Source organism: Mustela lutreola, chromosome 15 (genome assembly GCF_030435805.1).
Source record: "Mustela lutreola isolate mMusLut2 chromosome 15, mMusLut2.pri, whole genome shotgun sequence".
Taxonomy (NCBI): Eukaryota; Metazoa; Chordata; class Mammalia; order Carnivora; family Mustelidae; genus Mustela; species Mustela lutreola.
In genome coordinates, this window is record NC_081304.1 from 22361127 (window position 1) to 22376493 (window position 15367).

A 15367-nucleotide genomic window follows, 5' to 3' on the forward strand; every position below is an offset into this window, starting at 1 on the left:
GGACACTACCAATTGTGATACACCTTGGTATATAATTAAAACCATCTGATGCCCCTAACTGCTACAAGTTTACCTTAATCCAAAAGTAATCCTAATACCAAATCTCCCAAATCTTCAAAAAAAAAAGAATTGGCATTGTGTGAGAAATATTTCTGAAGTTTGATTAAAAAATTAGGAAATGGGAATTAAGTGAATTGGGCTGGTTTGGAACGTCGGGTTACAAAGAGCCAGTATCATTTTAGTTTTTCCATCCAGTATCTCAAGAAAGCATATTATCTTTAATAAAACATATCTGATACCAATAACTAGTCCTTCAGTAAAGAGATGCCGGGATTTTAATTTACAAACTCCTTTGCCATTCCGAAGAAGAGTAAAGCGCCTACGGACATCAAGTACCATATCTAGATGCAATGTCTTGAAACAACCGAGAGCTAAGGAAAGGCGTGATCGGAAAAATCTCGCGAGAAGCACCGCATTCACTATTTTTCGCGATATTTTGGTGCCCAGCCTTTTTCCTATGTCTCGCAGGATCACGGTTAATCTCGCGATACTTGGGAAGTTCCGTTGGGAAGATGGCGGCGGCCGGGAGCACCCTTCTCTTCTTGCCGCCGGGGACTTCAGACTGAGCCTTCCCGGGAAGAGTGGGGACGGCTTGTGCCCTGCGTCCCGGGAGCCCGAACCAACTTGGTTCCCTCGTTAGTGGTGGGGAAGGGCTTATCCTCTTGTGTAGGACTCAGTACCTCCCCACCGTCAGGATGAAGGCTCAGGGGGAAACCGAGGGTGAGTGACTTGAGGGGGAAAGCAGGGGGCGGGACACAGCTTGGGGGAGCCAATCTGTGAGAAGAGCTGGGGGAGCCGATGCTTCCGCGAGGGCAACGCTCACGAGGTCGTGGAGTCCAGGAGGCGGGATAGCTTCTGACTGTGCCTTCTTTGGTGATCGAGGGCTCTGACTTTGGTGTGATGGGGGCTCTCAAGTTCTGTGAAGGTTTCCTGCTTAGCTAGGGACAATCAGTTGGTCCTCAGGAAATTTTTAGCCTAAAGTTGATGGAAGACCAGGCGAATGAATCTAAAACTTGCTTACACCTCGTAGGTGTCAAGTATTGGAGGGTGTTTTGGTATGAGTGAAATGATTAGGATCTCGTGATTTTAAAACCCACTAGTTTCATAGAATGTCACAATGTTCAGATCTTGTATCACACTATATATTTGTAAAATGCGTTGCTTTTCATCCTTTCAATGGCTGTACTAACTCACAACTTTTCTGTGGAACCTTACTTAGATTCTCTGAAGTTCTACACTCTTAAATGCTTCCTTAGCATTTTGGATATAGATCTGTAAATAAGGATCACTGTATTAATGTTTACCCATCGGTCTTCTCCACTTTCAGCTTTGTTAGATCAGGGAGCTTGCCTTACTCATCATTGTGTAGTCCCTGGCACAAAAAGTGATAGAGCATTCGTGTAAAGTAATTATCATCAGGCTTTTTGAGGAAAAGGGGGGTGGGGAGTATATTTTAAAGGAGAGGAAGAAGAAAGGTTTACTCCTTGGGTGCGCGGGATTGGTGAGTGTAAAATGGAAACTGGATGAGGCAGAAATTTTGTCTAATTTGCCCATTACTGTATTCCCAATATCCCCAACATATAAAATAATGCTTGAGTGAGTGAGTCTTGAAAGTGGAATTGTCAGCAATGTGTCCAAACCGTAAGCTGGCTGAAACAGCCTCCAAACTGATTTTCCAGAAGATGAGGACATTGGAGGAAGGAATTTGAATCTTGATTTAGAAAATGTCACTACCTTGACTGTGATTGCTGATATTCTATTCATCTTTCTTTCTTTTTTTTTTTAAGATTTTATTTATTTGACAGATAGAGATCACAAGTAGGCAGAGAGGCAGGCAGAGAGAGAGGGAAGCAGGCTCTTCGCTGAGCAGAGAGCCCGATGTGGGGCTCTGTCCCAGGACCCTGGGACCATGACCTGAGCCGTAAGCAGAGGCTTTAACCCACTGAGCCACGCAGGCGCCCCTCTATTCATCTTTCAATGCCAACATCACCAGTCATCTTTTCTGTAACATCCCCAGGACTGATACTGAACTTTTCCTTTTTTGCATTTCAATTGTAATGTGTCTGTTTTTAACACCGTATCTCATTTTTGCTTTCTGTGATGGTTATTTCCACTTTAACATATGCACACCTCCTCACAGATACCATCTCAGGGGTATTTTTTTTTTTTTTTATTGCCAGTGGTCTCTAGAACAGGTTCTCATTTATACTAAGAAGTATAAGAATTAGAGGAAGGATCAACTGTATTTCAAAAGTAAAAATTTTAATTAAAACTAATTCAATAAAGTAATACAAATTCAAAAATAAAAAAATCAACTAAATTTCAGTAATGAAAATTATAATTCAGAAATAAAAATTAGGAGGGCTGGAGAGCACAAGGGTTGTTCAGTCCAGGAAACTGAGGACTTTTCTACCTTTCTCTAACCTCTGCTGGAAACTCATCTTTTAGTCATTGACATATTCCGTATCCATATAGTTCTAGTTTGATTTCAAACTGGAAAAATTAAAATGGCAAATATAGCCTGTTCTCTTTCTTTCTCTCATTCTTCCTTTCTGTCACTCTTTCTTTCTTAGATTTTATTTATTTATTTGACAGACTGCAAGAGAGGGAATACAACCAGGGGGCATGGGAGAGGGAGAAGCAGCTTCCCGCTGAGCAGGGAGCCGAATGGCGGGGCTCCATCCCCGGACCCTGGGATCATGACCTGAACCGAAGGCAGACGCTTAACGACTGAGCCACCCAGGCCCCCTACAGCCTGTTTTCTTGATAATACTTATACACTAATCTCTTAGAATTATGTTAAAAAATTAAGAAAGTCTGTATTTCATATTGAAAACCAAATAACTATTGGAAGGCCACGTTCAGATATATGCTCTACATATATCATGCAAGGGATTTCATGCATTATCATGTAATGATTTTGTCACTAAATGTAGTCTTAATCCTGAAACATAATTAGAAGTGGTTCTTTTTTTGGCTTTCATTAAAAGAACTGAATAGAAATCAGTTATATTTTGTAGTGTTCATTTGATTAGACCCCAATTTCTGTGTCTTCTTGTTATTAAAACTAAAGTATTTGTATATTTTGAAGTAAATGACATTAAAAAATATTTTCACTGAGTTTGTTACCAGGATGAAGTATGTGGGGTTTTTTTGCAAGTAAAATTGTGAAGGGTCTTGAAAGAAGAATTTCTAATGCTGTTTTCTGATTTATATCGTAGAGTCGGAGAAGCTGAGTAAGATGAGTTCTCTCTTGGAACGTCTCCATGCAAAATTTAACCAAAATAGACCTTGGAGTGAAACCATTAAGCTTGTGCGTCAAGTCATGGTGAGGATTACGCTGGTGGATAAAGTGTCATGCTTAGATAATTATTTAATAAGCTAAGCTCCCTGTGTAGATTTTTTCCAGATTAGTTATTATAGTATGTCCTCAGTTTTTTGTCTATTTGTTTAAGAGTGAGTGTGATACCGTGAGAGGGCAGGGCGGTGCGAAGGTGGGAGTTTCAGAGAGAGAGGGAAAGAGAATCTCAGGCATGCTCTGTGCCCAGTATGGAGTCTGATGTGGGGCTTGATTTTTTTTTTTTTTTTTTTAAGACTTTATTCATTTATTTGACACGGAGAGAGATCACAGGTAGGCAGAGAGGCAGGCAGAGAGAGAGAGGGAAGCAGGCTCCCTGCTGAGCAGAGATTCCCAATGGGGGCTCCATCCCAGGACCCTGAGATCATGACCTGAGCCGCAGGCAGAGGCTTGACTCACTGAGTCACCCAGGCTCACCCCTGTGGGGCTCATCCACCCCTGTAGGGCTCGATTTTATGACCCTGAGATCATGACCTGAGCTGAAATCAAGAGTCAGACGCTTAACTGACTGAGCCTTTCAGGTGCCCTCAGCCACTTGATTCTTTTTTTTTTTTTTTTTTTAAGATTTTATTTATTTATTTGACAGAGAGAGATCACAGTAGACAGAGAGGCAGGCAGAGAGAGAGAGAGGGAAGCAGGCTCCCTGCTGAGCAGGAAGCCCGATGCGGGACTCGATCCCAGGACCCTGAGATCATGACCTGAGCTGAAGGCAGCGTCTTAACCCACTGAGCCACCCAGTCGCCCCTGCAGTTGATTCTTAATTAGCTTCACCTGTTCACTCTAACTTTTCCTCTATAGTACTACTTCTTGAGTCATTTACCATTATGGGGAGCTCTTACATGAAAGTTAAGTGGAAGATGGTGTAGGGACTGGCTATTACAAGTTCATCCATATGAGTCCAGTGGTAGTCAAATGATGTAGGAAAACTTTACTTCTTTTTTTTTTTTTTTTTTAAAGATTTTATTTATTTATTTGACAGAGAGAGAGAATTACAAGTAGGCAGAGAGGCAGGCGGGGTGGGGGGCGGGGGAAGCAGGCTCCCCACTGAGCAGAGAGCCCGATGAGGGGCTTGATCCCAGGACCCTGAGATCATGACCTGAGCTGAAGGTAGAGGCTCAACCCACTGAGCCATCCAGGTGCCCTGGAAAACTTTACTTCTATGATTTGACCTGGGCGATGCTTATATGGATGTGTTCACTTTGTGATATTCATGGAGTTCTTCACTTAAAATTCATATACTTTTTTATACATATTTTACACTTCAATGAAAGTGCCCCCTCCTCCCTACCAAATCTTACTTTGGATCTGGAGTAAGTTAAGTTTAGTAGATTTATTAGTGTTTAAAATGATCATATCAGTATAGCCCTAGCAAAAGAACTAAATTTGCTGTCAAAAGGCCTATATTTGAGGTATTTACTACCTGTGTGACTTTAACTACCTATGTGAACAAATTATTGACACTCTGAGTTTCCTCATCTGAAAAGTAGAGGCGCAGTACCGTTTACTTTTCCACATAGTTTTGTTGTAAGAATCAAGTGAAATAATGGATATTATAGTTTGTGTTGCCAAAAGATTTCTGTAGGAGTGCTTGGGTAGCTCTATGGGGTGAGCATCTGCCTTTAGCTCAGCTCATGATCCCAGGATTGAGCCACATGTCAGGCTCCCTTCTCCCTCTCCCTCTACTTGCTGCTCCCCCTGCTTGTGCGTGTGCATGCTCTCTCTCTCTCTCTCTGTCAAATAAATAAAAATCCTTAAAAAAATATAAAAGATTTCTGTAACTGTAAATTTGAAAAATGTATATGTATCTTCTGGCTGAGGATTATGTACATAGAATGTGGCTTTTTGTTTGTATTATTTTGTTTAATGCCTTAAATAAAAGAATGGCGGTTTTTCTAGTCTGGGGATTCAGAGGTTGTCATTTTTATACTACCAGGTAGCCATATTCTACTTTGAAATACGGTCTGTAAATGATATTGTCATTAGAGAGACATTATGAGATAGAGGAATTCTAGGTGGTTCCTAAAATCCTCTCATGGGGAACCAGTGTCTGGTTTGGTTACCATAGCTTCCGCTGTCTACTCACTTTGCATATTCAGATACCTAATTTTTTTTAATACTTTTTTTTTTAAAGATTTTATTTATTTGACAGAGACCACAAGTAGGCAGAGAGGCAGGCAGAGAGAGAGAGAGAGGAAGCAGGCTCCCTGCCAAGCAGAGAGCGCAATGCGGGGCTCGATCCCAAGACCCTGGGATCATGACTTGAGCCGAAGGCAGAGGCTTTAACCCACTGAGCCACCCAGGCGCCCCACCTAATTTTTTTTTTTTAAGATTTTATTTATTTATTTGACAGACAGAGATCAGAAGTAGGCAGAGAGGCAGGCAGAGAGAGAGGAAGGGAAGCAGGCTCCCTGCTGAGCAGAGGGCCCGATGCGGGGCTTGATCCCAGGACCTTGGGATCATGACCTGAACTGCAGGCAGAGGCTTTAACCCACTGAGCCACCCAGGCGCCCCTCAGATACCTAATTTTATTGGTGTATTGAGATTTTGGAAGTTTTCAACAATTGTCATAATAACAAAATGTCAGTAGACTAAAATGGAAATCAGATTGTCCATTTATTAGTTTACCACAGAGGGTTTATCTTTCCACTTAACAAAATATTGGTATTCACTGTCCAGAGCAACCCCTTATCTATTCAAGGTACAAGGGAAGCCCTGTTATTAATTCATCAGATGTTTGTTTTATGAAGATGGAATGAGAACAAAGAGATGGATTTAGGGCATAGAAAAGCCTGAAAAACTATTGTTGTATCATAAAACTTTTCACATTTTTAGGGACTGGAATGTTGTGCAGAGAGAAACTTCTTTGGATAGGTTTAGAAAAACTGTCAAATCTTTTGCTCTTTGGGAGTCCCTTTTTCTAGACTACACATTTTGTTTCTTAGAGTCAGTCTAATTTTACTGAGGTCTGGTTTTATTAGATTACATGTGAATCACCTTGTTAGATTCGGGAATTTCCAAATATCCTGAGCCACGTCATTTAACTGACTAAACTAAGGATGTAGTTACTTTTGCAGGAGGCTGATCTCATTTATTATATTTGATTCTTCCTAATTTTTGAAGATTTTATTTATTTATTTGTCAGGGAGAGAGAGAGTGAGCACAGGCAGACAGAGTGGCAGAGGGAGAAGCAGGCTCCCTGCGGAGCAAGGAGCCCAATGCGGGACTCGATCCCAGGACGCTGGGATCATGACCTGAGCCGAAGGCAGCTGCTTAACCAGCTGAGCCACCCAGGCGTCCCTATTCTTCCTAATTTTTGATTCTTCCTAATCTAAAATAAGGTCTGGGCATACCTTTTTCTACCTTCATATATATGGATATGGAAGTATCCATGTTTATGAACTTTTCTTTGTGGATGAATGGATAGAGTAAAAGAGGTCTATAGATTATCTTGAGTATATAGAGTATATAGACTATAGCATTTGGTCTATGGATTATCCTGAAACATTACTACTAGGAGAAGTACATTTACCTGAAACACTGTTGACTTCGTTAATTTCTACCTCAAGTGTTTTCTTAACAGGAGAAGAGGGTTGTGATGAGTTCTGGAGGGCACCAACATTTGGTCAGCTGTTTGGAGACTTTGCAGAAAGCTCTCAAAGGTTTGTAATACGAAATATGCTTTGAAATATATTTTTGAAATATGCTCTCTTAAAATGTCCAATATAAAAAGATTGTTTTATACTTAATAGAAGAAAAGTAAGTTGAGATAGATCAACTTTCTATGTTAGGTATTACCCTTGCTTTCACTATGGAGTTGAGATTAGCTCTTACCTGAACTTTTTTTTTTTAAAGATTCTATTTATTTGAGAGAGAGTGAGAGAGAGCATGAGGAGGGAGAAGGTCAGAGGGAGAAGCAGACTCCCTGCAGAGCTGGAGCCTGATGCGGCACTTGATCCCAGGACTCCGGGATCACGACCTGAGCCAAAGGCAGTGGCTTAACCAACCAGGCGCCCCTTCCCTGAACTTTTTAAAAAAATATTTTAATTATTTGCCAGAGAGAGAGTACACACAAGCAGGCAGAGAGGTAGAGGCAGCGAGAGAAGCAGACTCCCTGACGAGCAAGGAGCCCGATGCGGAACTGCATCCCAGGATCCTGGGATCATGACCTGAGCCGAAGGCAGCTGCTTAACGAACTGAGCCACCCAGGCGCCCTCTTACCTGAACTTTTGAAAGATTTTTTTTTTTTTTTAAGATTTTATTTATTTATTTGACAGAGATCACAAGTAGGCAGAGCGGCAGGCAGAGAGAGCAGGGCAAGCAGGCTCCCCTCTGAGCAGAGAGCCCGATGTGGGGCTAGATCCCAGGATGCTGGGATCATGACCCGAGCCGAAGGCAGAGGCTTTAACCCACTGAGCCACCAGGTGCCCCAAAAGATTTATTTTTGATCCATCTTGGAGGCTGGTAGAGATTCAAAAGTTAATGATGCTTTATAAGATAGCAGGGAAAAGTTCTTTTTTTCCTTCACATGTTCTCTTTTAATTAACTCGGTAAGAAGATGGACATTTCAACTCTAATAAAAGAGTTTTACATTGTTTATGGACAGTGTTTTCAGGGAAGGAAATAAAATTTAAATCATGAGCTTGAATATTCATACTAGTTCTGTGTATTTTCAGGGAAAAAATTAAAAACCGATTTTACTCTGATCCATCACGAATGAACCTGATTCAGTTGAATATTGTTTTTTTTCCCCCTTGGGTTTCCTTTGAAATCTCGAGTCTGAGAGTGGGTTCCTACAGCCTTCATTGCCCCTTCTAACAGTTCCTTCTCTAATGGTTAATAATCCTTGTTTAGTTCATCAGAATGTAGAGGATCCCACATTTGCTTCTTCCATCTCAACACAGCGTCTCAATGTTGAAAAACTCTGGTAGCCCTTCCCAGTCCGTGGAAATGACCATAGTATACAGAGGCAGAAGCTGGTATTTTTTTTTAAATTGTGGTAAAATATGCATAACATAAACTTCACCATTTTAACCATTTTAAGTTATACTGAGTGGCATTAAGTACATTCACATTGTGTGTAGCCATCACCACTGCTATCCATCTTCAGAACTTTTTCATCTTCCCAAGCTGAAACTCTGGACTCATTAATAACTTCTTTCTCCCTCTCCTCAGCCATTGATTACCATCATTCTACTTTCTTCAAGAATTTGTCTACTCTGAAAAAAAAAAAAAAAAAGAATTTGTCTACTTTGAATACCTCATATAAGTGGAATCAAACAGTATCTGTCCTTTTGTGACTGGCTTTTCAGTTAGCATACTGTCTTTAGTGTTCATACATGTTGTGGCATGTATCAGAATTTCCTTTTTTGAAAAAGCTAAATAACATTTTTATGTATATACATTTTATTTCTTCATTTCATCCTTGAATGGACGTTTGGTTTGTTTCCACCATTTGGCTATAGTGAATAATGCTGCTATGAATATTTTAACTTTTCAAAAAAGATTTTATTTATTTATTTGTCAGAGAGAGAGGGAGCACAAGCAGGAGGAGCGTCAGGCAGAGGGAGAAGCAGGCTTCCTCCTGAGCAAGGAGCCCAATGGGGGACTCGATCCCAGGACCTCAGGATCATGACCTGAGTCCAAGGCAGGCAGATACTTAATCACTCAGCCACCCAGGCAAACCTTGAATATTTGTTTTAATGCTGGTTTGGTTTTGATGTTAATCTTCCTTACTCTAGTGTGAACAGATATATGTGTCTTTTTGAAGTTAAAGATAACTTATCCCAAATGAGCAATGCAGAAGGGAGAGGAGAAAGGTCCAATAGTTTTCTCAAATAGAGGTCTTTTTTTAAATAAGCCCCCCCAACAAGGGGCTCAAATTCACTACCCCAAGATCAAGAGTCACATGCTTTACCAACTGAGCCAGCCAGGCACCCCTCAAATAGATCTTTTTTTTTTTTTTGACCCTTATTACTGCCTAGGTCATAGCTGAGTCTTACTAATGAACTTGTACAAATTATAAGCATTTGAACTATTGAATGTAACGGCTTGGAGGGATGGATATAATCCTTAGGATGTTTCGGTCTTTGAAGAATAAAATTTAAGTTATTTGGAGCATTTTGGTGATTTCCCTTTTTTTACCCTTTCCTAGTAACATCTTTACCAGCAATGACTGACCGCTTAGAGTCTATAGCAAGACAGAATGGGTAAGTAGTCTATCTTTGGTAGAAGTATTTAACTTAGTGTTGACTTTGGGTGGCTTTATTTGTGTCTTCTATTAATTTTTGTTTTGATTTGTTCCTGCTAGACTGGGCTCTCATCTCAGTGCCAGTGGCACTGAATGTTACATCACGTCAGATATGTTCTATGTGGAAGTGCAGTTAGATCCTGCAGGACAGCTTTGTGATGTAAAAGTGGCTCACCATGGGGAGAATCCTGTGGTATGTGTTGTTGATATTTCACTGGAATCTGTGGGGGTTTACTTAGGGACATTAATTTTAAAATGAATTGTTGGGGTTTGAAATAGCTTGGGTTTAGATTTTTTCATGAGCCACTGTAGCGATGGTGTGATTGGCTATAATACCCATAGCTCTAGAATTTAGAATAACATGGGTCCATCTCTGACATCATCCAAAGGCTTTGACAAGTGGAGACACTAGAGGAACGCTTTCCATTTCATATCAACAAACATGAGCCGCAGTTGAACAATAGGTGCTGGGGATACAAAGTTCCTTAAAATTCCTGTCCTCAACAAGCTAATAATCAAGGACAGATAATCTTACACATAACTAACGTCTCTGAAAAAGCCTGTAATAGAGATGAATGTTTAACGTGTGTAACCAGTTGAATATGGACCCTAAGGATGGCATTAAAAGGAGGTCTTAATGTTCTAAACAAGCTATTGAAAGTTGATTTCTTTATAAACTAGATCATATATTTTGATCTTTAATTTCCCACCCCACCCCTATGGTTTACTAAGTAGGAAGAGATGCTTTTTGATATCTTAATATAAGGATTTTCTGTAGTTTTAATGTTTTTGTTATAAAGCATGTGCTTTAAAAAAAAGAAAAATTTTTAATGTCTTCAGACGCCTTAAAGTAGTTTAAAGTTTTAACATGATTTCTTTAATTTCAGAGCTGTCCCGAACTTGTGCAGCAGCTAAGGTAGGTAAATGACATTTATATTCTGATATTGACAGTGCTCTTCTTTATAGCTAGTCTTGAGGCCTATCAGAAGTTACTCTTCTGAAGAAAATATTTATTTTCTTGGATCAGGATTTTTCAGAGTCTGTATTTGTTCACCTTCAGAACTGACTTACCTTGGGTTCTTTTTTTTTTTTTAAGATTTTTATTTATTTATTTGGCAGAGAGAGAGATCACAAGTAGGCAGAGAGGCAGGCATGGGGTGGGGAGCAGTCTTCCTTACTGAGCAGAGAACCCAATGGGGGCTTCATCCCAGGACCCTGAGATCATGACCTGAGCCGAAGGCAGAGGCTTAATCCACTGAGCCACCCAGGTGCCCCTTACCTTGGCTTCTTAACCTGCTCCATCTATCCCAGGGTTTTTCAGCATTGGTAGCACTGACAGTTTGGATTGGAAAACTCTTTGCTCTAGGGGGCTACCCTGTGCATTGTAGGATGTTTAACTGTGTCCTTGATCTCTCCCCACTATTTGCCAGTAGTATCTCCTGACGTGACAATCAAAAATATGTCAATATTTTCATATGTTCCCTGGAGGACAATCACTTTGGGTTGAAAACTACTGATCTAGCCTCAAGAATTCTGTGTGCAACAAAAATAAATAGAACCTAATTATTGAGTCAGAGAAGTCTTTTGAGAAAATTGAGTTTATACCACGGAAAGAACTTTTTCATTTTGAGAAAAATTGTTTTACGTTTAAGGTATATGTGTGATAAACTCCCATCATAGAAGTGCCAGACTTCAAGAGTTTCTTAGTAGTTGATGGTATTTCCCCCTGGGTTATCCTTTTCTTTTAAAGATTTTTATTTATTTATTTGACAGAGATCACAAGTAGGCAGAGAGGCAGGCAGACAGAGAGAGAGAGAGGAGGAAGCAGGCTCCCTGCCGAGCAGAGAGCCCGATGCGGGGCTCAATCCCAGGATCATGGGATCATGACCTGAGCCAAAGGCAGAGGCTTTAACCCACTGAGCCACCCAGGCACCCCTATCCTTTCCTTTTAAGTCGAGTAGAAATTTACTTTCTGGGATTTTGAGAAAGTCATGATATCAATTTTATGTCTTAAATACAGCAAAGTTTTTAGATACTACCTGGAGATGGCTTAAGATGTTAATGTTGAGGAAATAAGTTTTATACTTGGCCTTTGCAGTAATCATTTTGATGTATTCATAGCCAAATGTGCCAAATTTGAGCCACTTTTTAAAAGTTGGCAACATAAAAACAGCCCTTTTATGAGTTCATTGAATCAGTTAAGTCTAGCAAAGGTATGTTGCCAGAATAGTCCAGAAAGCCAATATTTCTGGTTCTAATCTGAAGTTAGAAACGGCACCAATTTATGAATTGGTGGTGTTCTTAAGTTAATTTGTAAGTATGTTTTGAAGTGGGAAGCTCAGAAATAATATTAGCCTTTACATGCTATTTTTAGTCACTTGGTATAGATAATGATTTTAAGATAGGGGGTATTTTGGGCACTAAGTGTTCAATTTTTGCCTGACCAAATATCTGACACTGTTAGGGCAATTTAGCTTTCAAGAGACTTTTTTTTTAGTTTGAAAAAAGATACAGAGAATTAGAATTGTTGAGTTGTGTTGTGTTGGATTGCTGAGCCTGCCCACAGAACCCAATTGACTAAGAATCCAAGCCTGAATATTGAGTTCTAGGATGCGAGGGGTCTAAGTAGTAGTTTCTTTTTCCTGGAGCAGGTCTAGTCATACGAACATTTTGTGGTTTGCCTCCATAGTACTCATCTCCTTTACTCTAGGTCTCCTCCCTCTCTCCAGGTGTTCATTTTCCTCTCTGCTTTTAGGTTGCCGAATACATTCATGCAAGTGTTCTATCTTCCCTATTTATTTATTTCCATTTCCTTTCCAATCAAAAATTTGTTTTCCTCATGACATCCAGTCATCTTAGTTACATATAAGGGGAAAAGAAAATGATTTATTTCAACCAAGTCTCATTGGTTAGGATTGAATTATTGGAGCATATGAATTAGTAGGTCTTTTTGACTGTCTTTATAGTGCTTACAAGTACCTTCTCTAGATAAATGGGATAGAGAAAGGAAAGCATTTCATTTTCTTTTCTTTTTTTTTTTTTTTAAAGATTTTATTTCTTTATTTGTCAGAGCGAGAGCACAGGCAGACAGAGTGGCAGAGGGAAAAGCAGGCTCCCCGCAGGGCAAGGAGCCCGACTCAATCCCAGGGCGCTGGGATCATGACCCAAGCCAAAGGCAGCCGCTCAACCAACTGAGCCACCCAGGCATCCCAGCATTTCATTTTCTTTTGCTACTTTTGATTGACTCTAGAAAACTTTGGGGAGAAAAGAGCAAACCAAATTATTAAAATTAGTTTTAGGGGGCGCCTGGGTGGCTCAGTGGTTAAGCCGCTGCCTTCGGCTCAGGTCATGATCTCAGGGTCCTGGGATCGAGTCCCGCATCGGGCTCTCTGCTCGGCAGGGAGCCTGCTTCCTCCTCTCTCTCTCTGCCTGCCTCTCTACCTACTTGTGATTTCTCTCTGTCAAATAAATAAATAAAATCTTTAAAAAAAAAAAAAATAAATAAAATTAGTTTTAGGTAGCCATGATTTTTGACGCTTTGCATTAAGATTGAGTAGTAATTGTATGTTTTATTCTCTTCCCTCTCCCCCGAACTCCTTATAGGGAAAAAAATTTTGATGAATTTTCTAAGCACCTTAAGGGTCTTGTTAATCTTTATAACCTTCCAGGGGACAAGTAAGTATTTTTAAAATTTTTTTGCTTTTGTTGGAAAAATCAGTATAGATGTAAAACCATTTTGTGCTTGGAAATTTACCAAGTCTTCTGCCCTATCTTATTTGTGATTTCTTTTCATACTGACTACCTATAGCTTCCAACTTTATATCTTTTGAAGGTATTTGAAGTAAATAATTTCTGTATTAATGGATATAATGCTAAAAGAGACTAAATCCTTGAGATGTCTTCAACATAGTGATTTTTAAGCTGAAAAGTAATTAGTTGTGGAACTGGCTCATCATTTTTATTTTTAACCTACCTGGGATTCTGTTAACTAGCCTGGCTCTTTCAAACAGAATTGCCCTCTAGGCTATGTTAATGTTTGTTTGTATGTATGTGTAGGTATGTATTTTTCAACTGTTTGACTCTTGTTCTCTTTATCTATGTTCTAGCAAACTGAAGACTAAAATGTACCTGGCTCTCCAATCCTTAGAACAGGACCTATCTAAAATGGCAGTTATGTATTGGTAAGACGGGCTCAAGTGTCAATTCCATATGACCTTGGGATACTTTGTTCTCAAAGCTCTTCAGCTAGGGGGTTGCTAGGGTACTATATTACCTTACAGCTGCATAATATTATGTATTTTACCTATATCGTATATCTTGTCCATCTCCTTTTACTTCCCAAATGATTGCATTTCATTTTCTCAGTATGTCTAAGTTGTTGGTTGATACTCCATCAGTTTTATTTGAAGACTTGTCAAACCCGGCCTCACATCTGATAAATAATAGTCTAGTTGTAATTTTTGTTCACCATATTACAAACTGGTTTATACTTGTAAATAATCTCTTTACCTTAAAAGTGAAATATAATTGTTATACGTCCAGTTATAGAACAACTTATTAAGATAGTATTCTAAGACTTTTAACAGCTTCTTATTAGGGCATTGTGCACTAATACCTTCACGGCTTTAATACAAGCAAACATAGATCATTTGTCTCACAGGAAGGCAACCAATGCTGGTCCCTTGGATAAGATTCTTCATGGAAGTGTTGGCTATCTTACTCCAAGAAGTGGGGGTATGTGATCCTACTTTGCTTACTTTGAAAAATATTTATTTATAAAAGATTTTATTTATTTATTTGTCAGAGAGAGTACAAGTCAGAGAGAGCAGCAGACAGCGGGGGAAGCAGACTGCCCACTGAGCAGGAAGCCCAATGGGGGGACTCAGTCCCAGGGTCCTGGAATCGTGACCAGAGCCAAAGTCAGACGTTTAACCAACTGAGCCACCCAATCATCCCAATTTCATTTTATTTTTTAAAGACTTTACTTAGGGGCGCCTGGGTGTCTCAGTGGGTTAAGACTTTGCTTTCGGGGCACCTGGGTGGCTCAGTGGGTTAAGCCGCTGCCTTTGGCTCAGGTCATGATCTCAGGGTCCTGGGGTCGAGTCCCACATCAGGCTCTCTGCTCAGCAGGGAGCCTGCTTCCCCTCTCTCTCTTTCTGTCTGCCTCTCCATCTACTTGTGATTTCTATCAAATAAATAAATAAAATCTTTAAAAAAAAAAAAAAAAAAAGACTTTGCTTTCATCTCAGGTCATGATCTCAGGGTCCTGAGATCGAGCACCACTTCAGGCTATCTGCTTAGCAGGGAGCCTGCTACCTCCTCTCTCTCTGCCTGCCTCTTTGCCTACTTGTCTTGTCAAATAAATAAATAAAATCTTAAAAAAAAAATACTTTATATATTTGTCAGAGAGAGAAAGTGTGCACACAGGCAGGGGGAAGGAGAAGCAGGTTTCCTGCTGAGGAAGGAGCCCATGTGGAACTCCATCTCATGACCCCAAGATCATGACCTCAGCTGAAGACAAGACACTTAACCGACTGAGCCATCCAGGCTTCCCTATTTGTTAATTTATTTTTAAAGATTTATTCATTTATTTGTGAGAGACACAGAAAGAGTGTGCAAGTGCATGTGCGGGGGAAAGGGCAGAGGGAAAGGTAGAGAGAATCTCTAGCAGACTTCCTGCTGAGCACGGAGCCAAGATCATG

The 15367-nt window shown here is 40.1% G+C and overlaps 1 protein-coding gene across 2 annotated transcripts in view; it reads left to right on the plus strand.

The window, feature by feature from the left end:
• Positions 1–552: 552 nt before the first annotated feature.
• Positions 553–15367, plus strand: part of MED1 (mediator complex subunit 1) — a 28826-nt gene continuing 14011 nt past the window's right edge. The window contains exons 1-9 of one of the 2 annotated variants that reach the window (XM_059147873.1): positions 553–780; positions 3282–3388; positions 6999–7077; positions 9570–9624; positions 9726–9858; positions 10553–10581; positions 13269–13340; positions 13772–13846; positions 14326–14399. In XM_059147873.1, the coding sequence (XP_059003856.1) occupies positions 756–780; positions 3282–3388; positions 6999–7077; positions 9570–9624; positions 9726–9858; positions 10553–10581; positions 13269–13340; positions 13772–13846; positions 14326–14399 (649 nt within the window). In that variant the 5' untranslated portion in view covers positions 553–755. Of the gene's footprint in view, positions 781–3281; positions 3389–6998; positions 7078–9569; positions 9625–9725; positions 9859–10552; positions 10582–13268; positions 13341–13771; positions 13847–14325; positions 14400–15367 lie in introns of those variants that run through there. The other variant, XM_059147874.1, reaches the window with a different exon arrangement.